At 38.2% G+C, this 27,684-nt stretch overlaps 1 protein-coding gene across 1 annotated transcript in view; it reads left to right on the top strand.

Moving 5' to 3' along the window:
* Positions 1–27,684, top strand: part of PLXDC2 (plexin domain containing 2) — a 406,618-nt gene that overhangs the window by 174,461 nt on the left and 204,473 nt on the right. The window contains exon 3 of the mRNA XM_007108130.4: positions 18,391–18,537. Coding sequence (XP_007108192.1) covers positions 18,391–18,537 — 147 coding nt within the window. The remainder of the gene's footprint in view (positions 1–18,390; positions 18,538–27,684) is intronic.

The following is a 27,684-nucleotide window of genomic DNA, read 5'->3' as shown; positions in this document are numbered from 1 at the left end:
AGAGATGAAGGATGAGGGAAAGTAAGGTGGTTACCGAGAAAGTGTCCCATGGTTGTGGTGTAGAAACCCTTTTCCCCGGGTGCGGGAACAGTGATGCCTCTTCAGTGCCTATCTGGAAACCGGGCTTGTTTCCACTGGAGTCCCCTATCTACTTGTGCCGATTGAAGCCCACGCTCCTGCGCAAATCTGCTCCCCTACCCGCTCTCAGCTGTATTTTTGAAGAGTTATACTTGAAGCTGTCACATACAAAATAGTCGGAAGAGGCGGCAGCAGCGCTGGTGTCAGCAGCGTGACGCCCTGTAGCGTTCTGGAGCAGAGCAGTGAAGCCACCGCACTTTGCAAAGGCAAGGGTGCACCTGCAGGAAAAGTATCCCCTTGGCTTTAGCAAGCTGCTGCCGCTGCTTCTCTTACTTCAGTCCCTTTGCTTCTGCTGGGGCTGTTTTCATCCACTTCGCTGCCTCTCTTTCTGCTTCCCCTCTCAGGCAACCATAAATTGAAACGCCGCAAAAGCACACATGCCTGGACACAGAGGCAAAGAGACAGAGACAGAGAACAAAGAAGCACCTTACTGAGTTCTGTTCCTTCCAGTGCTGATAGAGAACCTGAAACCACTGCTGTGAATCCTAAGCCACCTGCCTTGGCTGCTAATTGGGCTTTCTCAGGTGACAGCAGGCATTATAGTGCTTCTAGATGAGCAGGGGCCATTGGGCATCTAGGTAGAAAAGAGGGGAGGGGGTAAGGCTCATCAAAACACTGGACCCTTCCAGGGTTGTGCACCCACTTACTCCTTAATGAATCATCCATGGCTCCAGGCTTCCTTTAATAGAGTAATCCATGCGTTAACCTCCTGGGATTATTATTAGGGAATCAGGAGAGACCTATTTCCAAGTTCCCATGTGATGTGATCAAGCTGGAATTTCTCTCCCCATTTTCTTATTTTATTTATTTATTTATTTATTTTCGCGGTACGCGGGCCTCTCACTGTTGTGGCCTCTCCCGTCGCGGAGCACAGGCTCCGGACGCGCAGGCTCAGCGGCCATGGCTCACGGGCCCAGCCGCTCCGCGGCACGTGGGATCCTCCCGGACCGGGGCGCGAACCCGGTTCCCCTGCATCGGCAGGCGGACTCGCAACCACTGCGCCACCAGGGAAGCCCTCTCCCCATTTTCTTGATGTATTATATATCCGCCTATTTCTAACATGAAGTAATTGAATTCTGTTTTTAAAAATGGCTGCGTTAACCACTGTTTCGGATTGATTACTCCCTTTCACTTTACATAGGCTTTCTCCAAACCGAATTCCATCAAGTACATTAGGTTTCCCCTTTCTAAATTACTAGCGCAGTCCAAATTTGTTGTCTTGACATTTTACTACAGTTGCCTTGATTGGGTTCTGAGTGATCTGAAACTCTTCAGTCCCATATTTAAAGACAATCATTGGATTTACATTTGGTTGGCAAATTTGAGCCCTTGGGGTCATGGTGGCAATAGTCCAAAAAAATTCAAAAAAAAGGATACCATCACATGAGGCATGATTTACTGCAAGGGAATTTCTTCCTAGATATAGGGGAATGACGGAGCGTGGGGACCATGGCAGCTTCTCCCCAGCTGCAGCAGAGTGGGGCCATGTGGGCATTTGGGCACAGGATGCCACATCTTCTAGTTTCTCAAGAGATATCCAAACAAAAGTTGTTTGTTCATTCTTTTTTTTTTTCCCCTTAATCACACGTGGACCAACACAGTGATGGTAAAATAAAATGTCCATAGGTTCATCTATCTGATGGCCACCAGATGCTATTGCCACTATATACAAAACAAATAAGTAATTACATTCTTAATTAATATAAACTTACTAGGTCATCTTCCAAAGGGCCATCTTATCTCCAAGTTCTGAGAGGCACCTCACTGTTGCCTTCATGCCTACCCCAGAGGAAGCATACTATGTGTTGAGCTGAATTCAATCAAATATAATCTGATTCTTGAAGATATATTCCAGATCTCTTCTGTCCTACTTTTCTTCTGTACTTATTTTATATAAGTACAGTCCTGGTGGACTACTTCCTATTGCACCGCTTTTAAACATGATATTGAAAACAAGAAGTGAAAGATGGGTTTTTTGTTGTTGTTTTTTGTTTTTTTTTTTGCGGTACGCGGGCCTCTCACTGCTGTGGCCGGACGCGCAGGCTCAGCGGCCATGGCTCACGGGCCCAGCCGCTCCTCGGCATGTGGGATCTTCCCGGACAGGGGCACAAACCCATGTCCCCTGCATCGGCAGGCGGACTCTCAACCACTGCGCTACCAGGGAAGCCCGAAAGACGGTTTTAAAGGTCTCACCTTCACTGGTTATTTTGAAGAATGTTTCTAAGATTATTTTCTGTTCTTCTGAAATATTACAGTGTACGAAACTGGAGTCATGGGAAATATACTGTTTGCTTATGATTGATTCAATATTCCAAGTTTTCAGAAGTATTTAGACATAATGAGAAAAACTTTTATATATTCAATTAATTACATATAAATATTGTAATTTAAACAATGACATTTCTTCAAGTAATCATCTTCTTTTGTTTTTCCTGGAAGACTGGAACATTTTAGACTTACCGGTGAGATGAATTTAGAAAGTCAAAGTGATTTGAAACATTGGCAATACGTTCAACTTTTAATAAGACAGAAGTGTGCTCTGGTCTATATCTATAACTGGCTTGCTAAAAAATTAAATAAATAACAAATGGATTAAAGGGTATGACTGTATGATCATTCAGTAGTATTGCATATGTATAAAATAACCACAGCATTTCTAATTTGCAGATAGATTTGGAGGAAAAAGAGAAAGAAAATCAAATAACTGGGGGAGGGGGGACTTTTAGTGTGAGACTTTGCATTTCTTTTCAATTTTGTAGCAGTTGCAACAGGTATAAGTGGTATCTTACACAAAACACTTGAGAGGTATGATGAAGTAGCTGGGTTCAGCTTAGATTATTGGCAGAGCCAGGATAAGGACTCGCATCCCCTGTTTCTGGCTCCTGTTGCCAGCCAGCCCTTCCCCGTGCACCACCATGCCGCAGCTCTTTCTCTTGATCCCTGGTAACTGATACCGGGTGCTATGAACTGAATTGTACCCCCTCCCCCAAGTTGTATGTTGAAGCCCTAATCCCCAGTCTGACTGTATTTGAAGATAGGGCTTTTAGGAGGTAATTAAGGTTAAATGAATTCATAAGGGTGGGGTCCTAATCTGATAAAATTGGTGGTCTTTTGAGAAGAGCAAGAGGGTCAGAGCTCTTTCTCCACGTGTACACATTGAGGAAAGGCAAGGCGGTGTGAGAACACAGTGAGAAGGCAGCTGTTTGCAAGTCAGGAAGAGGGTTCTAACCAGTATCTGCCCAGACTGGCACCCTAATCTCAGATTTCCAGGCTCCAGAACTCTGAGAAATAAATTTCTGTTGTTTAAGCCATTCAGTCTATGGTATTTCATCATGGCAGCCTGTGTGGACTAAGATACCTGGGAGGTGTGGAGAGACAATTTACTACGTGACATTTTCTAAAAAGGGTCCTTATGAAGTTTCCAACACTTGAACACCTAACCTTCCAATCTGAATTTAGCTACTCTTTTCTTGATGAGAATCCTATTCTTCCTCAATCATGTGACTGGCTGCATGGATCCCCGCAATAGAAGTCTCATATTGTATATTCTTTCTACCCATTTCCTCATGGCATATTTCCTAGTGAACCCATGATAGTTTATCTCTTCAGGAAAAGTAGCCACTTCAGTTTACCAGAGTGTACACTTTCTCTGTCTTTATCCATATGGACTCCCTGTTTGTGGTGCTGGAGAAATTCCTTAACCTCTTTTTTATATTCATGTTCATGGTCTATTATTTGTAAACAATATTTCCTTAATGGTCTAAAAGCTTTGGCCATAGTGTCTTGGAAACTGAATTGTATAGCTAAAATCTTCAGATTTTGTGCATGTGGTTAGAATCACTCACGATTGCATACAACCTTCAATAATCATTAATGTCTGATGAGAAAATTAAACATCAATTAATGATATTTTTCTTCTTGTATACCAGGTAGCCTTGTTTAGAATGAGACATCATATAAGGTAAATAGCGACCTAAGAGCTCTGACCCAAATGAATGAGTACATGCCAGAGACGGAATGTAGAAGGGAAAGTTGGTGAAGAAGACAAAAAAATAATCTAGGTCTCTTTTGGAAAATTCAGATTGATCTCAGGTTATTTCTTACCCAAATAGCAAATTGTTTATCTAGTCACCAATTACTTCAGGAAGTAGTTTTAAATGTAGCTAAACTAAATATAGTTGAAATATGGTTAAAGATAGTCAAAATAATCTGAGATATTATAAAATGCATTTCTTATCCAAATACATGCAACTTATCCATAACATCCCCAACAGCTTTTGCTCAAAGTCTTCTAATGGGAATTTAACCTTTTTTTAAGAGAGAAAATTTTGGTTTTGACATCTTAATTTATTAAACTGTTTTCTCATCCTTGCCTGAATATTTCATCCCCAGAACATTCACAGATGAATCGTCCTTCTGACCTTTGGGCAAAGTCAATCCAGTTCCTCTTTGTCATCCAGTGGACTCTTCTCCATTCATTTCTCAGATGACTTGACCTACAAGACCTCAACCATTTAGATCTTTCTCCTCTAGCCACATTTTATTTCATCTGTTATTAAAATGCTGAACTCACAGTTGTACTCAGCAGGAATTTGTCATAAAACTGTTATGTAGCAGACAAGCAACTGTCCCTCAACCTACTATTGGGAAAATAGTACAAACTTATTTAGACTTTATAAATGTATTTATAAATTGGTCAGGGAGAGACTGGCCTAGGAAGAACCTGGAGCCTGAGGCTCAAATCCAAGCCCAGAGATCTTTGAAAGCCCTTTAAGGGAGTTTGCATCTCTCTGGGGCCCAATGCACTTCCTGGGCATTATTTGTACTAGGAACCGCTTGATCCCCAGAGGACCCTCAGAGGCTGCTTCCTGGAAAAAGGATTAGAAGATCAGTAATATGTAAATAAACTCTGCCACCCACATCCCTGCTCTGAGGAGGTCACTGCAGCTCCCTGTGCCTGCACAATAGCCCTTCAGCCACTCATAAGCAGCAGAGTGACCTTAGGAGTTCTTTAGAGCCCCGTACCAAGAAACAGAAATGTAAAGCACATGCAAATACTCATTGGCTAGATTCATTATTGTCGCTTCCAGGGGAAGTGGGAGGGAGTTCGGCTTTGAAGACGGAAACCATGCAGCTTTCCTAGAGTCATCGTGAGTACCTTATACTTTGTCAGAGTGTGAGAAATTCTCTAGGCTTTAGCTCAGCAGTTTTACGACCAATATTTTCGAGTCTTTAAAGATGTTCTAATCTACCTCGGAAGAGGAAGGGGAAAAACACTGTGGCAGTGGCCTCTGGAAGTCAGATATCATAAAACCAGAATGGAAAAAGAAAAAGACTCAATGTTTTCATTCATTTGCAAATTAATGGCATTTAAAAATATGCATCATCTACAAACCCTATCTTTTCAGAAAAAGAAAGCATTAACAAGAAATAAAACATGATATTAGAGTAAATGATAGGTGAATAACCAAATGTATCTTTTTAAAAAACTCCTCGAGTTATCTTTGTCTTTTTCACATTTTATTCTTTGAGAACCACTGTATTATGAATTCTTCACTGTGGATCTAACATTTTTGTCTCTATCATAAACGCTTTGAAAAGTATGCAAACATGTTATTTTTAGGTAGCCACTTTCCAAAACTCCTCTATTTAAAAGATTAACCAGCTAATGATTTTATTGCTTAATAAAATATTCCGGGGGAACCAGTCACTTTCCGTTTTCAAGGCAATCTGTTGGTTTTTCTTCCTCGGCTTTAAAAATTATGCCTGTTATTCCTCTACATGTTTTGCAAACCATTGTTGGCATTTTCGGGAACAAAAACCTCTAGGCCATCATGAGTTATGTAAAGTCTCCACTACATCAGGGGACCAAATTTGTATTGGATTTGGGGAACTATGCCCTACATAGTGGACTGCTTCCTTGTAAGTCATCAAGTCAACAAAGCCTAATGCAAAGACCTGGATTGAACTTTGGATTTTATACTAGTTGTAACAGAACACTGATGTGTTGTTTGTTCACACCTGTTCTCACGAGTCTGATTCATTGGAATGTTTATTACATTCTTTGCTCTCTGAGTGAACCTAAGAATTTTTTTCCCAATCCCTTTCTCCATTGTCTCCTTAGTCTCTGGAATAATCATGTTCCTTCCAGAGTAAAACCCAAAGATAACTTTGACATAAGCTCTCTTCATTTTTTTAACCCAGGTTGTTTTTTAATGTTTTAACCATTAAGCAGTATTCTGTTCTGAATTTTATCTACAAATTAACTGAATTCAAAATATTAACTGGTGATTATTTCTAAGCAACGTTTATGCACAGTGTAGATCAGTGAAGAGAACTACTTGGATATCTAAGCCCAGGCAGAGGAAATCCATGAGCATATGGAAATTCTCTACTTATAGAAGTATCTGATATATGTAGACTTCTATTGTAAGAACATTCAAGTAAGAGTTCCTGTCCTGGTTTCTTTTGAACTTTTCATTTGAGATACAAAAGTAAATCAAGTGGCCCTAGGGTTTGTTATTAATACAATCACTTAATGCCTGTGTCTTCCACTAGACTGTAAACAACATAAATGCAGGAACTGTGTCAGTTTTGTTTACTATATACTTTTTAAAACAAAAGTCTCCTGAATAAATGTTTTTAATGTCCTAATATCAAAGGGAAAGATATTTAATCTAAAAAGGCAGCTGTTGATATTGGAAGCAAACACCTGGGAACACAAGAAGGCTGCTTCTCTGTGAGTGTCCACCCAAGGCCCTCAAATGCCAAAGACAAGAGAGAACTGGTCACTTTAGTCACATGTCTAATCTTGTCAAAGAAAAGAAAAAATTAAGTAAAGTGGTGTCATTTCAGGAAAATGGCTCAAATTGTGGTTTTTGTGTGGATCAGGTATAATGATTAAAAATGCATAATGTTAAACTTCCATATCTAAATCTAACCTCTTTCCACCGAGTGCTACTTACAATTAGTATTGTGTTTGGTATAGTCACCTTCAGTTTACCACTGCCTCATTCTCTGCACTGCGTGTTTATGCAAAGCCTGATGATTATGCTTGCAGACTGACTAATGATCTTTAAAACTGTGTTGATATCTCAAAGTGATTGATGCAGTACATTCATTGCATTTTTGAAGCTGCTTTATCTTGATACTTGTTTCAAAGCTAGTATGCCAGGTGGCGGGGGGGAGGGGGACGATGACACATAAAATTGTATGTCAAATGAATGCATCCAAAACCATGATATGAGGATTCCAAATTTGTACTATTTGGGACATGTACAGACGCAACCTATGAAACATTCAGAAAGCTCCAGATCAGAGAAATCAGAAATTCTCCAGATCGCATATCCATTAAGGAATAGAAATCTGGACTCAGCCTTCTTTATTGAGATTGTCAACACTGGAACTTTAAGGATCATCGTTTCCAAAACAGATGAAAGGCTATTTGTTATTCCCACAGTTCTCTGGAATGTAAACCTTACTGTGTGTGCTTTGGAAAGTACTAAGCTCAACATTTTAAAAAGTGAAATTCTTAAATTTTGGTAAACTCTCTAAGGATAAGTTGAATTTTTAAATATATTTCTAAAGCCTTGGTTTTGGTATGATCATATAGATATAGAACATGTTCAGTTACAAATTGGAAATTTCAGCTAATAGGTGATGTTTCCCAGATGTGTCTGCACGTTGGGGTCACACTGCACCCAGCCCGGATTCTGATTTAACTGGTCTGGAGTATGATCTGGGCTGTGAAATTTATAAAAGATCTCCTATTGATTCTAACGTGCAGACAAGTTTGGGAACCACTGCTACAGTTCAAGGGCATTCATTAGCTCACGGCCTTGTCCTCCGTTGAGCGCTCTTTCGAGTACTCAGTGAGAGAAAGATAGAAATACAGGTGTTACTTGAATATGGGAGGGCTTCTCAATTAACATCTGGTTACTCCTAAGGCCTTGCTCTGTGACCATTGGTATGCACTGTATCTGGAAACTAGTGATATTTGTTTTCCTCTATTTGTTTGTTAGCATTTATAATGACATGTAGATATGCTAAGTTCCACTTTAAAATGTTAACTGGCATAGCTACTCTCAACCATGCAGGCTGTCCCAGTTATCCTGATTAAATGCTGCAGGGTCATTTTTGAGTGTTCTTCTCCCTCTTAAATACTGGCAAGTCTTTGGGACTCTTCAGTCTTTCTCACAACAGCCTGTTCCCTTTTGTTTTCCCTCTTAGTAACCTGGTTGAGCTGTTAGGATTTTCTTCTTGATTCTTCTATTCTTTTTAAAAAAATAATTAGTTAATTTTTATTCTTTTACTCTTTATTCTTATTATAGCTTCCAAACCAATGTATGATTCTAATCACTCCCTTCTCCAGTCCATCCTATTTTCTAGATTGTTCCATCTAAGTCTACACTTAATCCATTACTTCCAAAGCTCTCATTTTACACAGAATCAAATTCAAACTTTCCAGATTGATGTTCAAAGGTTTGTGCAATCAAAATTCTACATATCTAACTGCACTCACTTCACATTACTCCCCTATCTGTGTCTGTTGCTCTAGTTATTTGCTGTACTCTTATTCGTATTTTTCTGCTCATTCCTCTGGGCTCAGACCAGTCCCTCTGAGCAAAATCGCCCTCTCCATTCATTCCTCAAGGCCCAGATTAAATATCATGACTTCTATGAGCCCTATATTTTATCACTAAAACTGAATGAGATTTTTTTCCTCCTGGGAAGGCTTATAAAACTGAAGCTGCCATTAGTACAGCCTTTATCTTATGCTGGTCTGGAGTAGAGAGGTTTGAGTACCTGCATTATGTCACTCTGTTGCAGGTTTCTGGAGAGCAAGGACTATATCATAAACATCTTTTGCCCTTCACAGCCATCAGCTGAAGACCTCCACATACATAATCAGTGCATCATAAATACTTGTTAGCTTGTATGAGTGACATCTGAAAGAAATGGTTGTAAATAAATAGGCTGTTTTATAGCATCTTCCTACATTAGACTATGTTCACTTGAATATTTGACCTGCAGGCATTTTCCTTACACTTTCCAGCTAGTTCTTAGGAAAGTGAGAAGCTCATAACATTGATTTTCCCGTGTGTGATTTTGTAAGACAGAAGCAAAAAAGGAAAGCACGCTTCTCAGACTGCACTGAAATAAAATCTCTCCTAAGCTATCTTGCAATTTTATTGCAAGGTATAAATACCAGCTTTATAGATCTGAGAGGGAATCTTTCTGCAAAGTCAGCAAAACCATATTATGAAACTATTTGTTTGAATCTAGAATTGGTAATTTTAAAACAAAACTTCAACAGATTGTGCTTTTCTTTTTGCTGCTTTATTTTTAATGGCTCATGAAACTGTTGCAGCCTCTCTCCCTTTGTTCTGCCCTTGTTTGACCTGTACATCAGCTACCTGAAGTTAAGTGAGTTGGCAAGAAGATTTTCCTTCTTCTAAAATGTGGTCCTGGAAGAATTTATCATTTGAAATGGGCTTTTAAAATTCTTATTTAGAAAACAATAGGAAGATTTACATTGTTAAAAGTACCTCTGTGCTAAATGAAAGCAACTACAGATTTTTTTTTTTAATTGAAGCTACCCACAGGTATTGTCAAAATGGTCTCTCAACTGAAGTGGAAATGATACAGTATCTCCTAGAGGGGTTAAAGTAACTGTTTATTTTATTTTATTTTTTGCGGTACGCGGGCCTCTCACTACTGTGGCCTCTCCCGTTGCGGAGCGCAGGCCCAGCTATTTTTTGCGGTACGCGGGCCTCTCACTACTGTGGCCTCTCCCGTTGCGGAGCGCAGGCCCAGCGGCCATGGCTCACGGGCCCAGCCGCTCCGCGGCATGCGGGATCCTCCCGGACCCGGGCACGAACCCGCGTCCCCTGCAACGGCAGGTGGACTCTCAACCACTGCGCCACCAGGGGAGCCCTGTTTATTTATACTTAGCAAAACAGCTCAACCACTCAGGCATAGAAAATTTGCATGGCATGATGGGTTAAAAATGGCCCCAAATTCCTACAGTTTATCCCATAAAGAGGTAGGATCTGTCTTCTCACCTCTTGAACCCAGGACATGCTTTGTAACTTGTTCTGATCAAATGATGGGATGGAAGTCACATTAAGCACCTTCTAAGCAATGCCTCCAGACACTTGCAGCTTCCGCTCTTACTTGCTTGGATTCTCTCAGCTTGGGAATAAGCCCAATCTGGTCTCCTTGGGAATGAGATGTCACAATGAGAGAGAGACCCTAAACATGTGGCCAAGTCCATGTGGAACCAGCCAGTCCCCAGCCGACATGAGAACTGGCCACAAACCGTCAGTGATCCCAGCTGACACCGTGTAGGACAGAAGCAATGCCCAGCTGCACCCAGTCCTAAACAAATGAATGGTTGTTTCAGGCCACCAAGTCTGGGCGTTGTTTGTTACCCAGCAATAACCACTGATAGAGGTGGCATGAGGGGTTTTGTAATAGGGCATGGAAATTTCAAGAATAATAAACTGAATAGTGAATAAAATATATTTATCAATAAATTGGATTGGTTTGTGTGTGAGTTTTTACTTCTTCCTTGCTGTTAAGAAGAATCTACCACTGTAACATCTTTTCTAGGAGGTAATAAAGCCAAAGTAAGAAATAGCTTGAAAAACATAAAGAAGGTCTAAAACTTACAAATCTATATATTGAGTATCTATCATGTACCAATGTTTACTATCTAGAATACAGCAGTGAACCCAATAGAGGGAGAGATATTTTAAACGGGGAGCAGGGGGAGGCAATAATTTTTTTTTTAAGTCCAATGATAAAAGTTACAAAGGAAATTAAAGCAGACTAAGAAATAAAGCATGACAGAATAGGGGAGGATCATTCCAGGTGCATAAAAGAGCAGGTGAACAGTATGGTGTCAGAGCACATAGCGTACTCGTGGGACACCAGGAGAGCTAGTAGAGCTGGTGTGGCATGTGATGGGTAGGATGAAAGGGAAGGGATGGCTGTGTCAAGCCCAGTGTTTGTGGGAACAGTAACAGTTACCTTTGAAATGAGATTGACCAGTTCATAGGGGGAAATTACCCAACTTTTCCACAAATGTTGGTTGTGTGAAAATTGTCAACTGAGTTATAATTTTTAGAAGTTGCTCCAGAGTAAAATTTTCCATAATTCTTGTAAAATTATAAATATCTCAATTTTTTTTCTAAGAGATAGGCCAAGATAGAGAACTGTATGGATTTTCAAAAAGCCCTCCTATATTAGAAAGCTTGAATGGCAATTTTGATTAGCACTAGAGAATGTCATGAATTTTCAAAGGCAATATATCTAGGGCTTTCTTACAAATCCAAACTTAATAAAGGAACTATCTGTATGTGCTATGGACTGAATTCTGTCTTCCCTAAATCCATATGTTGAAGCCCTAAGCCCCATGTGGTTATATTTGGAGACAGGGCCTGTAGGAGGTAATTAAGATTTAATGAGGTCATAAGGTTGGGGCCCTATGGGACTGGTATCCTTATAAGAGGAGGGGGAGACACTAAAGAACTTTCTCTTGGCCCTTTGAGGACATAGCGAGAAGGCAACCATCTATAAGCCAGGAAGAGAGCTTTCACAAAAACCAAATCTCCCAGAACCTTGATCTTAGGCTTCCCAGATTCCAAAACTGTGAGAAATAAATTTTTGTTTTTCAAGCCACTCAGTCTCTGGCCTTTTGTTATGGCAGCCTGAGCAGACTAAGACAGTATGTTTATAGTGTCCGAGTTCCTGCCCCATCATGAATGCTACCTCTAAAATAGAAATGTCCATATAAATTATGATTGTCTTTTTTGATTATCAGAATGTTTTGTGGTCCCTCACACCATTGTTGTTTCTTTCTAGTTGATTGGAAAAATACACCAAGAATTATAGAGAAATTCAGTAACTGTAAAATGATCACACATTTTATGCATCACAATATATTGTGCATTTGAAAAATAATGCACACAAATACAAGACCTGTGATTTTTTTTTTAGTTTGCACAGATAACGCATAGTGTTCCCAGGGATTCGTACACTCCTTGCAACAAGTCTGTTAATTTGCCTCCAGTCTTGGGGCCAATCTACAACTTACCAACAAGGATGATTAAGTACCTATTGAAATGGTACTATACTATACAGCTACTATAACTAGCTACCTGTGTTGGTTCTTCAAACTGCACACTTACATTTCTTTTGGTGGGTATCACTTAAATAATGCAAAGTCTTCTGACTCACTCACCCCTAGCAGTTTCTTCCCATTTGCCTGTGGCTTTAGAATCTCAGAACCTTAGCTGAAAGGAATTTTAAGAGACACCCAGTTGAATTCCTTATATAAAGCCCAGAATTTACAGTGACTATTTAGAGGCAGAACCTGTACTTCAACCCAAATATCCTTTGAGCTATGTTATTGTAATGCTAAGTTTGAGCTTTTAAATAGAAATTTCATACATATTTTTAAACTTTTTTCATGCATGCATTTTTTCCCTAGGCTTTTGGAGCCTTCAGAGATCCCTTGTAAGTTGGCAGTGCACCTCTTTAGCAACCACTGTATGATTGGCCGTCACTTGCTTGTATTTATAAAAGATAAGTTGAGATGTTAATTCACTCAAAGCTGCCCAGATTCTCTCTCGGGCCTGTGCTTTTTCACCACTCTAAAACTGGAAATACTCTCGCAGGTTTATTCTTGAAAAGGTTAAAAGTTTCTACCAGGAGCAAATTAAAGTATACTGGATAAAATATATCCAGGTAGAAAATACTATTTGTTTCATTTAATAAATGAATCAACACAAACACATACCAACACATTCCAAAATGCCTGGAGATGTAGGCAATCACTTAACTGAATTATAGAGCTTTGATTTTGTCATTATTTGGAAAGATCATAAATGCGTTATGCTTCCTTGGCCATACAGTTTACCTCTCTCTGCATGGCATGAGAGATGATCTCATCTAAGAGAAACAGTTACTGGGAAAATGAAAACTGTTTTATGATGGCAATATTCCTGGAATCCCATATTTTATATGTCACATAGTAATCTGACCTCACGATAAATTCACACACACCAACTAATCCTACATTCTTGTGTGTCACTTAACTAAATTCTTGTGAAGAACTGATAAAATAAATAATACCTACCAAAGAGTCATGGACAAGATATTGCTAGGGGGATAGACCATGCTGCAGATAGATCAAGTAGGTAAAAATCCTTAAAGAAATAGCAAAGGCATCTGTGAGAAACTGCAGATATGTAAAAGATATGCATAATGAGAATTGGTACAATAATCTGATATAATCAACAGGAGATAGAAGAATTGATTTTAATTCTTCTGACACCATAACAGTAAATTTAATTGTATCCCATGTAATTGTTCTGAGTGTCTGAAGAGGGTATTGCTGTAGTACTTGCTGATGTATATTGAAGGCTATTTGAAGATAATATGTAATTGCTCCTATCGTACTGAAATTGTGTGGGACTAATAATCCTTTATATTCTGTTCATATGCTTTTCAAATGTGCTGAAATATGTTGGTCTAATTTCATTTTTTGGTAACCCAGCGAAAGAAAGCTAAATACTCTCACTGGCTTTTTATTAAGAGACACTCATATGACCTATCTTCCTACACTGCATTCCCTGTAGGTCACCTCCTTCTAATGTAGTTGAGAAAAGTATTGCCAGCTCACTCTTTTCTCCTTTTGTTATTTGATCATGTCCTCTGGTTTCTTATATCAACATGATTTTTTTAGATCACTATTTTTTAACTCTTTGTTTTTGAGGAGTTTTATATATACAGGTAATATTTTTAAATAGCTTTACCTTTAAATGTACTATATGGCCCTTGTGAAATCATTTATATAAGAATGTAACATATTTGGTTACATTACATTACATTATATTACGTATATTAATACCTGGCAAGAACCATTCAAATTATAATATTTCTTTATTTATTATGAAACTATCTTTGAAAGGTAACTGATTGATTAAATGCTAAATAACTTTACCTGAGAACTTTGACTATGTTTTATATATCCATATATTTCAAATGACTAGCACAGTGATGTTCATACAATATATTCTTGATTTTTAAAAAAAAATTCTTAATGAAATGAATTTAGAGTTCAAATGCTATTACTACATAGGCAATGTGAGACATCCATAAGAATTATTCAACATAAAATCAACTTAACACCCATGATAGAAGAGAAGACAACCTTTGGGTTAGAAATTGTGTAAACTGATTGTTGCAGAATGGTTAGGCTACAGTTACAAAGACTTTTTCTCTGTGTTTTTGCTGTATGTCCTCTGTTTACAGCTGTACATTTCCAGACATGTTTGAAAAGCATGGATTTATAGGATTTATAGCTATCTATTATGCCATCTACTTTCAGTAACAGTTGGTTTCCGAAATGAATTGGCAAGTAGGCATATCACAGTAGTGTTTTGTTTTATTTTTTATGATGTTAGAAATAGTTTGCAAGAAAAAAAAAAAAGAAAGAAAGAAATAGTTTGCTTTTGAGCAGAATAGGAAAATCTTTGTGCCTGAAGTGGCTTTGGGCAAAGCTTTAAGAACCATTACTCCTATAAAGGACAAGATATGGTTTGAATAATTTAGTAGTGCTAAGATGTCATGTTTTTGAGACATCTATTTTATGGCTTTCCTGAATAACTGAGCCAAACACCTCTCCCAGGAATTTAACAACTTCTGTCTCTAAATTCCTAGGTAAACAATAAATTGTCTTCCTCTTTGAATAAAAGTTGCCATGACAACTTGGCAAGCTTGGGCTATAGAAGTCAAACACCAAGAAGTCAAAAAGCTTTAACTTTCAGTATTTTCAGAGATGTGATGTTGTTTTGAGAAGCTCTGATTTAAGTGAAAATGAAGGTGTATGTTCACATAGCCATATCAGTAATTGTAATTACTGATTACTGATAAAAAATGTATATTTTTGCAGCTAATCCATTGTTTAGCCTAACGATACTCTTATTCTTTATGTTAACTTCAAGACTGTGTCTTGATTAATTACAGGGATTTAGGGGTTAAGGGAAATACCAAAGTCATTTTAGATATGTTGATTGCAACAATTATACTGAACTCTATACTGATAAAGAAAATATCTATCTGGCAATTGTATAAGAATTTGGCAGCATGATAAAATCTATTACATAATTCGTCTAAAGATTACATCTCTGACCTCAGTGTTGCGGAACTCTTTATAAAAATACTAGCAATAGGGAAAAAAGATTAAATTTTTAATTTAAACTCATTGAATATTTTCTTCAAAACCGCCCTTTTATACCATTCACTGAAAAATCAAATGAATCATTATTGTTTGTTATTCAGACTTGATGATTTCTGGCAGATTAAATACAAGTTTTCATTCCTTCTGTGTGATTTGCTAGACTACCAGATGCGAATGGGAGATGTTTGTTATCTAGATCTATAAATCTGCAGGTAAGGTTGTCTTATTCAACATTGCTTAAGTCTCTTTTCGTGCAAGTTAAGGAAACTTGTTTGTCATTTAGGGTTCTTTTGGTTGATAATAACTCAACTCAAGGTGTTTTAACAATAGAAGAGACTTAATGGTTCATCTAAGTGGTTGAACAAGCCCAGGAGTTGGTGCACTTAGATATACTCGGTCAGGGATCTGGCTTTTTCTTTGCATTGCTTATGGTTCTGTCCTTATCTATGTTTGCTTTATCTTCAGGCAGGATTCCCTCCTGGTAGAAAATGGTGGCAGTAGTTCCAAGTCTCATATTTACACATCTCAGCAATCAGAATCAGGGAAATTATCTCCTCTCTACCTAATCTCCAAGATGTCTCCCTAATTGGTCCTTCTTAGGTTATGTGCTCATCATGCCCACCAACCATTGCTGCCAGTGGAGTGACACCTGTAGAATGGCTTGTGCCCAGTGTCAAGGAGGGTACTTACCACTGAAAGCTTTCAATGGTGAAGCACCAGACAATGGGAAGGAGTTGAAGGCACAACCACAATGCTTGTTACTCTCCTAGAACCCAAGCAATCAGTGTCCTCACGTTCTGGAAGGCAGGGCTGGAAAATCATTAGGATAGAAGCTCTCTTGAGTTTCATAGAATCTTATTCCTACTCCTTTTTTTGTATCTCCTTTTTTCTTTTTTCTCTGCAGAACTTTCTTATCTTTCATAGTGGGTATACTTGTAATTTGTACATGATACCTAGAGTTTAATTGGAGATATAGGATTTTTTTTTTTTAATTTACTGCTAACATTTAATCAACATCTTTTCTCAAGATGTACATTTGGGGTCATTATTGCTTAGAATATTCCTTTCCTTCATGTAGTCATATATATATATATATATATATATATATATATATATATATATATATGATGACCTGTGGAAAGGTACATGGTATTCTTATTTTGACTGGATTTCAAGAATAATTATATTTTATTTAATTAGCACTTAAATAATAAATGCATTAGATGAAATTCCATCCAAAAATTTATTATTCAAATCATAGACCCTCTATTCACTAAACATTAATCTTACATATACCTGAATATTTTAAAATACATTCTGTTTAGTGACTTCTCAAACTGATAAGCACATTTACGTTTCATGATAAAACAAACAACAAACAACAACAAAAACTAATTGTGATTCAAATTAGTCAAGAATCATGTGATTTTTCTGGGTGTTCCTCAGTAAAATTGCTTTTTAAAACATTTAAATCTCTTCGTTGAGTGAGAAACCTGAAAAATAAAGGTTTTGTGACAGGTACCATGTTGATATCAATAATGAGAATTTAAATAAAACTAGAATTTAACAACCCAAATTATAGGGGAAAGATGTATTATTTCAATTTCTAGGGCCATTAAATGAAAGCAGCACCTAATATAAACCTAGTTTAAAAGGAGAAGTTTGAATTTGTTGTCACTCAATAGTAATTACAGTTCAGCCTTTCAGAAAATACTAGTTCCAAAAGTGACATTTTTTGTTTGGGCAGCAGCAATCAGAGACAGCCCTAACATTACTGTTTTAGAAAAGACTATTGTACACGGATTGTTCATTTGCCTTTAAGTTTTGTCTATATAACAGTTTATTTTAAAGAGGCTTATTACTTTTATATTTTTTTAATCTAATTCACTTTTCTTAGAGGTTATTTAACTCATTTGGCTATTTTGAAGAATACTAACACTTCTAATTTCAATAGGATCATTTTTGTTTGTTTGTTTCTTCTTTTATGAATTTTAGGAACACCTTTGTTCTTTTTCTTCTTTTGAGGGCTTTTTTCTTCTTTTCAATGAAACTCTGTGTAACTCTAAATTATATAAGTTTGATATATAATGATTTAACTGCTTCTCGTAAAAAGGGGGTCAGAAGGAAGAAAAAACATTTTTTGATCCTAGGACAATAAAGGTATTACAAAAAGGTAACTGATGTGAAAAAGCATCCATTAAATGTTGCACTCTGCATTCACCTGAAAACGAAAAAAAATGCTACAGGTAGATTCATCTTAGAGGTGTTATTTTAAATAGCAGTCAGTATCAACACAAAGCTTAAAACGAGAACCACGTATGATTACCTCTATCTTTGCTTGCCACAATTGACACACTCTCATTTTTAGGGTAAAAAAAAATATTTACGCAACTCTAGGGAAAAAGCAAAATAAACTGATAAAATGGAGAAATTTCAAGAAGCCATAGTCAAAAGTAAAATATACTTTTTTACCTTCTAAAATAGAAATTAGAATGCTTTAGGCAAATTTAGCTAGTACTGAGTAATCACTGAAAAAAATTAATGCTTCCCTTTTTTTCCTACCTTTATTGAGATATAATTGATATGTAACATTGTGTAAGTTTAAGGAGTACAACACGTTGACTTGATACACTTAAATACTGTAAAAGCCAGCCACCATAGCATCAGTTAACATCTCCATCATGTCACATTATTATCATTTCATTTTTGTGGTGAGCACATTTAAGATCTATAACCTTAACCTTAGATCCCCAGAACTTAATTGTCTTATAACTGGAAGTGTGTACCTTTTGACCAACATCTCCCCATTTCACCCCCTTCCAGCCCCTGGTCACCACCATTCTAATCTGTTTCCACGAGTTTGGCTTTTTTAGATTCCACATATAAGGGATATCACTCGGTATTTATCTTTCTCTATCTGACTTATTTCACTTAGCACAATACCCTCAAGGTCCATCTGTACTGTCCGTGTCCTTGATGTGCATTATTCTTTATTATTATAGGAGGACACAGATCATAATTACTATATATCTCGGATATATGGTCCATCTGATTCTGCCAGCCGGGATTTGTGGGTGAACATAGACCAAATGGAAAAGGACAAAGTGAAGATTCATGGAATACTGTCCAATACTCATCGACAAGCTGCAGTAAGTGCTTTGACATTCTGAGTTTCTTTTTCTTCTTCTGTAAAAAAAATTTTGCTTTAATTGACATATTAACATGGTTGTGATCACTTTTCAAGTATATTAGTTCTGCAATTGCAGTTTAGATGAATAATTCATGCAAGATGTTATAGAAAATGATAAAGAATTATTTTGAGAAGCCACCATTAATTTAACCATTAATTAATTAATTTAATTAACCATTAATTTCTCCAGTAAGTATGATGAGCTGCATATTCAATTTAAAGTTGTGATTTATCTTGGATGATTTTCAGTTTTCATGTAATTAGAGAACATGCATGTAATCCATGCATTTAGAGAACATTTTTTTTTAATTACATTAATTTGCTATCGTCCATTGTACATGAGTTTATTACCCTTGGTCTGAAAAAGATTTAACCAGAAACATTCACAATTCAGATAACACATGTAGACCAAATTATGGATTTATGTGAAGAAATTTAATATAAAAGAAAATAATTAAATCTAGAAGTCTCCAAACATATTTTAAGTCTGAGCTTAAATCATTTACCTGTGGTGGTTCCTTAAACAAACAATTTAACTATTCTGAGGCACGGTTTCTGAATCTATATAGGAGGGATGACAGGAGATATGAATACAGGCCTCACTTAGCTTATCGTGGTCACTGATACCGTGTTCTATGTGTCAGGTTGAATGCTTTCATGGATTAGCTTTTTCAATCTTCACAACAATTCTATGATTTAAATATTATAACCACCTAGGTATTGAAGATAAGAGAACTTAATCTTGGAAAAATCAGCCTAAGGGTCTCCCGCTAGTAAGTTCTGTGACTCCGGTGTTAACGTAAGCAGTCAATTCCCCATTCAAAATGCATGTGTAAAAGTTATCACACTTGGTTCACAGAATGTTCTTTGATAATCACTTTATCAAAGATGATGCCTGATTTAACATTTTAAAAGTTATTTGGTTTTGTTGCCATGGATTATAGTGGTGATCTTATTATCAGTGAAGCCACGTCTTGTTCAGTTTATCATGACATAAAGAGAAAACAGAATAACTTTAACATTTCAAGGGCTATTGCCATTATTGATACAAAGATAGAACTAATAGAGTAATGGCCAATCTGATTTAAAGAGGCATTGATTTGATAAATGTAAAATATCAAAAATTTTGGCCAACAGCCTTCATTGTATATATGTAGATGTTCCTATGTCAGGAGATTGACTTCTAACAGTTAAAATGGAAATTAATTATAATTCACCATGATGATTCATTGAGGCTGAGAAGCAAACGAAGTAGCCACCTCCCCTTGATGAATTCCATCATCCCTTTTCCTTGCCATATTCAAGCAGTCTCAGAGAAGATGACAGATTCAGAAATGATTCACTGTCTGGCTTAGAACAGATCTTCAAAAGAAGAGAAAGTGAGAAAGATTAGATTAGGACCATGTTTTTTCAGGAAGGTATTGCATTTGACAATCTTCCCACTATATTGCAGTCCCTAATAGTGTAAAATATACTTTGTAAGAGTTCGAACGTTTGCGTATCCACATTGAGATTCCATGAAGTGGCCCGGTTCTGGTGTCGGCCACTGTGGGTGATATCTGTAAGCAGAGAAAGAAGTTCATCAGTTAAAATAGTAGCTGATTTCTTCTTACACTTTCTCTTGTGCTCTCCCGAAGGGGAGGCAGTTCATGTGTCCTGCCTTTCCTCAAAGAAGATTGGTTTCTCTTTGGAATAGGGTTTGCTTGGCTGCCTTGTAACAGCTCTCTGGTAGTCTCAAGAAATATTATGATGACATGAAGATCCATTTTTTTATAATTGTGATTTTGAGAGTGACATTGTTTGTTGCTTTCAACACCAAAGGTTGGCTTAAATACAAATGGAAAGGCTTGAGCTTGAGCTTGAGCTTGTAACTTATCTGGTGCTCCATGCATTGATTTTGAAATACATATCACTGATAGAAACCTTTATTTTAGCTACTCTGCATTGGTTTTCCATGAGAATCTAAGCCACTGTCAAGTATTTCCTAGCGTTAGAAATTGGTCCTGTACCCACTTTCTCTATCACCACCAACAGAACATACATACACACACACACACACATAAGCGCTCACAGGTACACAGTTTCCATTTACAACAATAGAATTGATAATATTACTTAGTTACTTATTTTTGGAAAAACTTGCCACTTGGACTCCTTCATTTAAGGAGTTTTATACCTTGGAACTTATAAATTTACTTACTAGAATATTTTCTAAAAATTTTGTACATTCTTTCATAAGTATGATTGTTGAATATTAGTTTGAAGATTTCTAAATTGTAGAGAGTGATCCATTTATTAATATTTCTTCAATTGGCCTCCCCATCTTTCCAATCCTGCTTTGTTCTCTTGGCTCCGTTTCTATTATGCCACCCTTGGAGTAGAACCAGGTTTTAAAGGTGATGACAGAACTGTAGTGTTAAGGTATTGTTATGGCCAGGGGCTCAACAGTGCCCACATATACCCTCTTCCTCCTGCCTCTCTCCACACACAGCATAGGCACGCAGCCACAGCTACTCTCCCCCCTGTGATACTACTGAGAGGCTTAACCACAAGCCATAATGGCAAACGGGAAACAGTGATTCACTTCACTGATTAGGTTCCCTGAAATCATAATCATCAAAATCCTTGATGCAAAGCTCTCTGGTAGTTTGGCTGGAAACAGGATTTAACTTTAAGCCAGAAGGGAAGAGGGGGGTTTCTTAAATCTTACCACAAACTGATGTAATTTGCATACCCAAGGGTATCCTTTCTGTCAACAAATTAGACAAAAAAGAGACTAGAAAGATCTAGCCTAGGGTAAGACTCAGGGGACAGTCGGTTAACTAACCCAGCCCTGGGCAAACAGGAAAGGAAGTGAGGAAGCTGAAGATTGGATTTCCAGAAGATACAGTTTCCCTCCCCTTTCCCAGCTTCCTCAGAATGGGTCAGAGGAAGATACGGGAGTGTCTGACCTGGCAACATAATTTTTTAAAGAAATATTTTCCCCTTCACCGCCATCATTTGTAAATGTGGTCCAAACAGTATTTTGGAATCTTAGATTAATTTTCTAGAAAAGGAGGAATGTGGAAATAGAGTAAGAGTTTTCCCTTTTCTCCCATCCACAATAATATCATACTGTCAGAGCAGAGCAAAACTTAGAAGTCATTTAATTCACATTTTTCACATGCCAAAACACACTGATTTCTCTTTCCTTTGAAAATTTTGTATGATGCCCTATCATATGACAAACAAAGAGCCAAGCCCCTTACATTCAAATACTGGTACTTATTTGGGTTTTTTGGTCCTTATTCAAAGTCCTCAGTTATCAGATTGCAGATCTAGAAGTTTCTAACTACAAACCTAGGAACCAGTCCAGACTTATTTTGTCTTTTGAAACCACAGTTTATGAAATTCTGATTCACAACTTCTGGAGAAGTACCACTGTCCCAGTAGAAGGAGTCTGGGGTTTTAGAAGTTGTGAGACCTTGGCTCCAAAACTCATTTTCTCAGATTCTGGCCTCTTGGACCTCAATTTTATAACCTGGAATGAAGGGGGAAATGCCTGCCTTGATAACCTTCTGGTGCTACTTCAAGAATAAAAATGGGGCTTCCCTGGTCCGCCTGTCAGTGCAGGGACACGGGTTTGAGCCCTGGTCTGGGAAGATCCCACATGCTGCGGAGCAACTAAGCCTGTGCACCACAGCTACTGAGCCCATGCACCACAACTACTGAAGCCCACACTCCTAGAGCCCGTGCTCTGCAACAAGAGAAGCCACTGCAATGAGAAGCCCACGCACCACAACGAAGAGTAGCCCCCGCTCACCGCAACTAGAGAAAGCCCGCACGCAGCAACAAAGACCCAAAGCAGCCAAAAATAAATAAATTTTAAAAAAAGAAAAAGAATAAAAATGAGATATGAAAGGATGCTGAAAATAACAATGAGGTAGTGAGGCATTGTTTTTTGAGAGTCCTAATAAAAAATAGTAACTCCCAAGTAAGTTAATTCCTAAGTAATCTCTAAGAGTCTCTTTCTATAGACAAATATATATCTATATATTGATATCTATATAATATCTCTATATAATTTTCTGCCAAGAAATTGCCAGTCTGCTTTTTGCCAGACATAAACATACTCTGGCTTAAAAAAAAATTTTTTTTTTAATTACCTTTCTATATGTTAGTAAGAAGATTGATTCTTTGTATAAGAAATACTAGCAAAATGAAGTGCTGCTCTCCTATGTCTCCGTCATAGAGCAGGTAAGGTTTTTGACGAAACTGGTATAGTTTTTGATGGTGGACTGTTTTAAAATTTTAAAATTGGACTGTTGTCTGTGGGGATCCTCAGACTGCTCAAATATATACAGAAAACTTCATTAAACAAAAATTAGGCTTTCTGGAGGTATTTTCTTTTTCCCAAGGAAAATAACATCATTTCGACTAGCATTTCCATTGCTCTTACATTTCCATAATGTTGGTGTTGGGAGAGCTATATCTGGATGCCTGTGGTGACTTCAGTCAACCGTTTTCTCATATTGCACAATTTCATTTTTTCTGCGCATCAGAAAATCTGTTGATAAGTGTTTATTTTTCTAAACGATTAACTCAAAAGGCAATTTAATTTGCTATCTCTATTAGGCTATTATCTAGACCACATATTTTTGCCTGAGTCTGTTCGCAGTGTCTAACAATAAGTTGCTTTTATTTATTTTTATTTTTGACTGGTTGAATAAACTTGCTGCATTCTGTCTTGTGAGTTGTTTCACTTCAAGTGAGACGTACACAGTTCCTCAACCTCGCCTCACTTGTCGTCATATATGGAATTTTCCTCTAGTTTAATAACAGACTGGGACGAGTTGTGTCTGCATGTGCCTACCTTGATTTTGGTTTAATTAACTCATTTTACTATTATTATCATACTGAAATCATTTATCAACCTTGAGAATATCTGTCCTGAAGAAAGTATTATCTGAGGGCCTTTTATGGAAAAGAAAGGCCTTCTTTTGTTCCATTCCATAAAATCAATATGAGCTCAGAGTAACTGAACTCCTCTGCATGCCAGGCATGTAAGCTGGTCCACTTCCCTCAAAGTGGACAAGAAAGGATGTAGTCCCTCTTCCACCGATGGCATTAATGACACAGGTTGAACATTCCCATCTAATATTTTAGACATGGAAGGGACTTTGGAAATTCTTGAAGATAGTGGCCTTGTGAAGTACAGTGTTCAATTTTTATGCATATTACAAACCTTAGTTTTCCAAAGCAACAACATACCTTCTTTTTAAAAATCATACTTGAGGGGCTTCCCTGGTGGCGCAGTGGTTGGGAGTCCGCCTGCCGAGGCAGGGGACGCGGGTTCGTGCCCCGGTCCGGGAGGATCCCACATGCCGCGGAGCGGCTGGGCCCGTGAGCCGTGGCCGCTGGGCCTGCGCATCCGGAGCCTGTGCTCCGCAGCGGGAGAGGCCACAACGGTGAGAGGCCCGCGTACCGCAAAAAAAAAAAAAAAAAAAAAATCTTACTTGGATTCGTCATATTTCAGTTCAATTTAATCTCATTTCTCCAATATTGTGTCTTTAGTAGAGGATAGGCACCATTCTTTATATAAAGTTAGAGTCATAGGAAGTAATCATACATTCTCTGTTACCAATGATGGCTGTAAAAAAATCTTAGATAGATAAATACCTACTCGGCTTTTTTTTTCAGCTATTCTTCGTTGCCATACGTGTGGGCTTCTCATTGCGGTGGCCTCTGTTGTTGCAGAGCACAGGCTATAAGCACAGGGGCTTCAGTAGTTGTGGTGCACGGGCTTAGTTGCCCTGCGACATGTGGGATCATCCTGGACCAGATATCGAACCCGTGTCCCCTGCATTGGCAGGCGGATTCTTAACCACTGCGCCACCAGGGAAGTCCTCTACTCATCTTTTTAAAGTCACAAGTGAGATGAATACTTAAGGTTTCTGTGAAACCCTCTTGGAAGGTTTCACATTAATCTTTTACAATTGTAACGGCTGCTCAAAAGGGACCCTGAAGCCAGGCAGCCATATCTCAGGTGGAATGAATAAATCCATTTACTCCTGTCTTTCATCCTAGATTCTCTTCTCAGACCTGTTTTTAATCATCCTTTCCGAGATCTCTCTAGGACCCCATGAAGACTTAGCAAGGGTTAATTTTAGATAACGTGAGTGTAAAACATATTCTCATCCTGAAGTTATTAAATGATAAAGCTTTCACAGGACTCTTTTGCTAGGAAAATGCTTCGTAGCACAGAAAAATGAGCAAAATATAGATGGACTATAATGTTCCTTAAGAGTAAATATAACTAAAAGCGAGTAGGTATAATTCTTGTGAAAAATCTTAAATTGTAGAAGATGAAAGACTTAAGCCATTTTGGAATTGAGATGTCCTGAACAAGCTAGTATTTTAGTATCTTTTAAAAAAATATTTCATGCCTATTTTCAATATCTTTATTTTTGTCTGTTTCTTCTTACTAAATTATAGCCTGTGACTTAGGTGGTGGATGATTACTCTAGGCAAAATAGTCAAGGTCTCACATGGCTTGTTTATAAATTGCCTTCCCATCAGAACTTCTGCTGTGCCTGGAATTCCAGCCCCAGAAAATAGGTGTCTCATCCTTTTTTCACTGAAGGTGCTCTGTTCCACTCCAGTGGGACCAGAAGTAGAACACTTTTAGCCACTCTCAATTAATGATAAATTGCCAGGAATTTCTTGTTATGCAGCCACTCTCTGAGAAGAAATGCGAAGTAAGTTTTGCTCCTGATAAATAGGCTGAGTTTAGGCACCTGAGTCCTGATCCCTGCAGAGCAAACTGTAGATACGGGTAGGGTGGATAGAGGAGCAGCTCTTGGAAGCTGTGTTCAGAGGCGTCAATTTACTTAGCTTTTGAAACATCCAAAAACTGCCAACTGTGGCAAAATGTTAACAACTGGTGAATCTGCGTAAATGATGTAGGGGGCTCTTTGGATTATTCTTGTAACTTTAATTTGAAATTATTTCCAAGTAAAAAGTTTAAAAACATAAAAGAGGAGATGTTAGCAGAGGAGGTTGAAGAGTTAAAATTGGACTTGGCCTAAATCTTGATTTCAACCTGTAGTCAAGTTTTGAATGATTTAATCACCCTTCCCAGGAGCTCTGCCAGCACTGAATTCCAAATCTTAACTCATCGTTACCAAGCAAGGACTCCCTGCCTGATGTGCATAGAAGCCAATACTGTGACACCTTTGTTTGAGAAAGGAAACAGCTTTATTGCAGGTTGACTGGGCAGGGAGGCAGGCAGGGCTTAAATCTGTCTCAGATCCAAGTTTGGGGCGAAATTTAAGGGGTTAGGGGAATTTCAAACTTGGAAGCTCATTGACTAGTCTCAAGTTACCTGTGCTGCTGGGAGCTGGATTTTCCTTATTGAAGGACTTCTCACTTCACAAAGGGCACCAGTGGAAGCATTTCTATTCTTTGAGCTCTGTAGGCTGAAGAGTCTAAGCTCTGGGATCAGCCCGGAGGCCTGGGTTCCTGTCGTGCACATGCGCACTGCTGTCTCTGTAACATAACTCCAGGTTCGATTAATCAACAACCTGATTTAAGGGAGCAAAACCAATTTAAGCTGGTCAATGTTTTACGTGCTGTTTCAATGTCAGTTGAGGAGCACCTTGATACAGTGTTTAAGCATGTGGACTTAGAAACCGGCTGGCTGGATGTGAGTCCCCACTTTTGCCAACTGTAAGCTGGGTGACTTGAAGTCTTTTATTTACTCTCTGTTAATCACTTTCCTCAGCTGTAAAATGGGAATGACGATAGTACCTACTTTCTAAGGTTGTTACTAGAACGGAATGATTTAACATTTGTGCATCGTTGAAACCCTGGCTACTACAGCTCTGTAGATGTCTGTTAAGATCGATACTAATCATCGTCATGTGAGCATTTTAACTTTAAAACAGTCCTTTTCCAGTGACAGGAAAGAAGGGAGGACGGATTATAATCAACCGAGGGAGGGCATTCTCAAACTGTCAAGGATGAACGCATAGGAATACTTTCCCTGCCCTGTCCAAGTCTCTGGTCAAGGAAGTAACCAGTGTCATTGCCCTCAGGTGTACTGGGGCTTCAAAGAGGTTTTGCAAATCATTGCTTTAAAGGTGCTGGGCTAGGAGGTACCTCTATCCTTTACTTCCTTAAATGGAAAATTTCAGGTCAATTGAGTGCTAACAGATGAAGTGAGATGATGTTATCCGGAATCAAGTCTATTTATCCTTTTAACCCATTTCACGCTTGTCAAAGCTTCCTTACAGCACTGTTTTAGAGTTTCAAAGACCGTTTACATGACGTAAAGCCTTGACCACTCCAAGTGGGATTCCTGGGGCAGTCTCAGTAGCTCTGGGAGCTTGCTAGAAATGCAGAAGTTTAGCTCCCGTCCCCCCCCAGGGCTACTGAATCAGAATCTGTTTTAAACAAGAGCCCTAAGTGATTGCCGTGCACACTCAGGTTTGAGAAGCCTGGTAGAATCACTGCCTTGTTCCCAGAGCAGCATGAAAAATTAAGAAGTGACGTCTGGTTCTCCCCTTCCCCTACCTGCCCTCCCAGGGCTTCTTTATACAATCCTGTTTTACTTTCTGTGCCCTTGAACAGACTTATGTTCTGCACTCTGCCTGCATGGTAAATAGTCACATTAATTTGAATGATTCTCAAAACATGCAAGTATAGGCAAGCTACTGTAAGCCAAGTGTTTCTGGGAACCGTGCAATGGGAGAGGTCAAAAGATATGATGATAATTCACTTAATCTCAAGTTCAGATGAACAAGCATCAGGTAACTGCAAAATGTTTACATTTTGTTTTCTAATTTACCTGTAGTCCCATGCAGAGTGTCATTCAATATGCAGGGTTAATTAAGTTCTCAGTTCTGTTATGAAAAAAGTGCTGAAGCAGTTAGAATTTCTAACTCAGAAAATCAATTCAGTTGATGGGCTTTATTTCTAAAAGGAGCCACTCCCTTCCCTGTATATTTGCATATTGATTAATCCCTTTCCATGGACATTTTGATATTTTAGTTAGGTTTCCAGTGTTTTCAGTCACTGGATTAAAGACCCATGTCCTGTTCACTCCTCCCAGAGTGTGAGAGTTTGT

The sequence above is a fragment of the Physeter macrocephalus genome, chromosome 11, assembly GCF_002837175.3.
Source record: "Physeter macrocephalus isolate SW-GA chromosome 11, ASM283717v5, whole genome shotgun sequence".
Classification (NCBI taxonomy): Eukaryota; Metazoa; Chordata; class Mammalia; order Artiodactyla; family Physeteridae; genus Physeter; species Physeter macrocephalus.
Note: the sequence above shows the minus strand (reverse complement) of the source record. Positions and strands in the feature narration are given on the sequence as shown.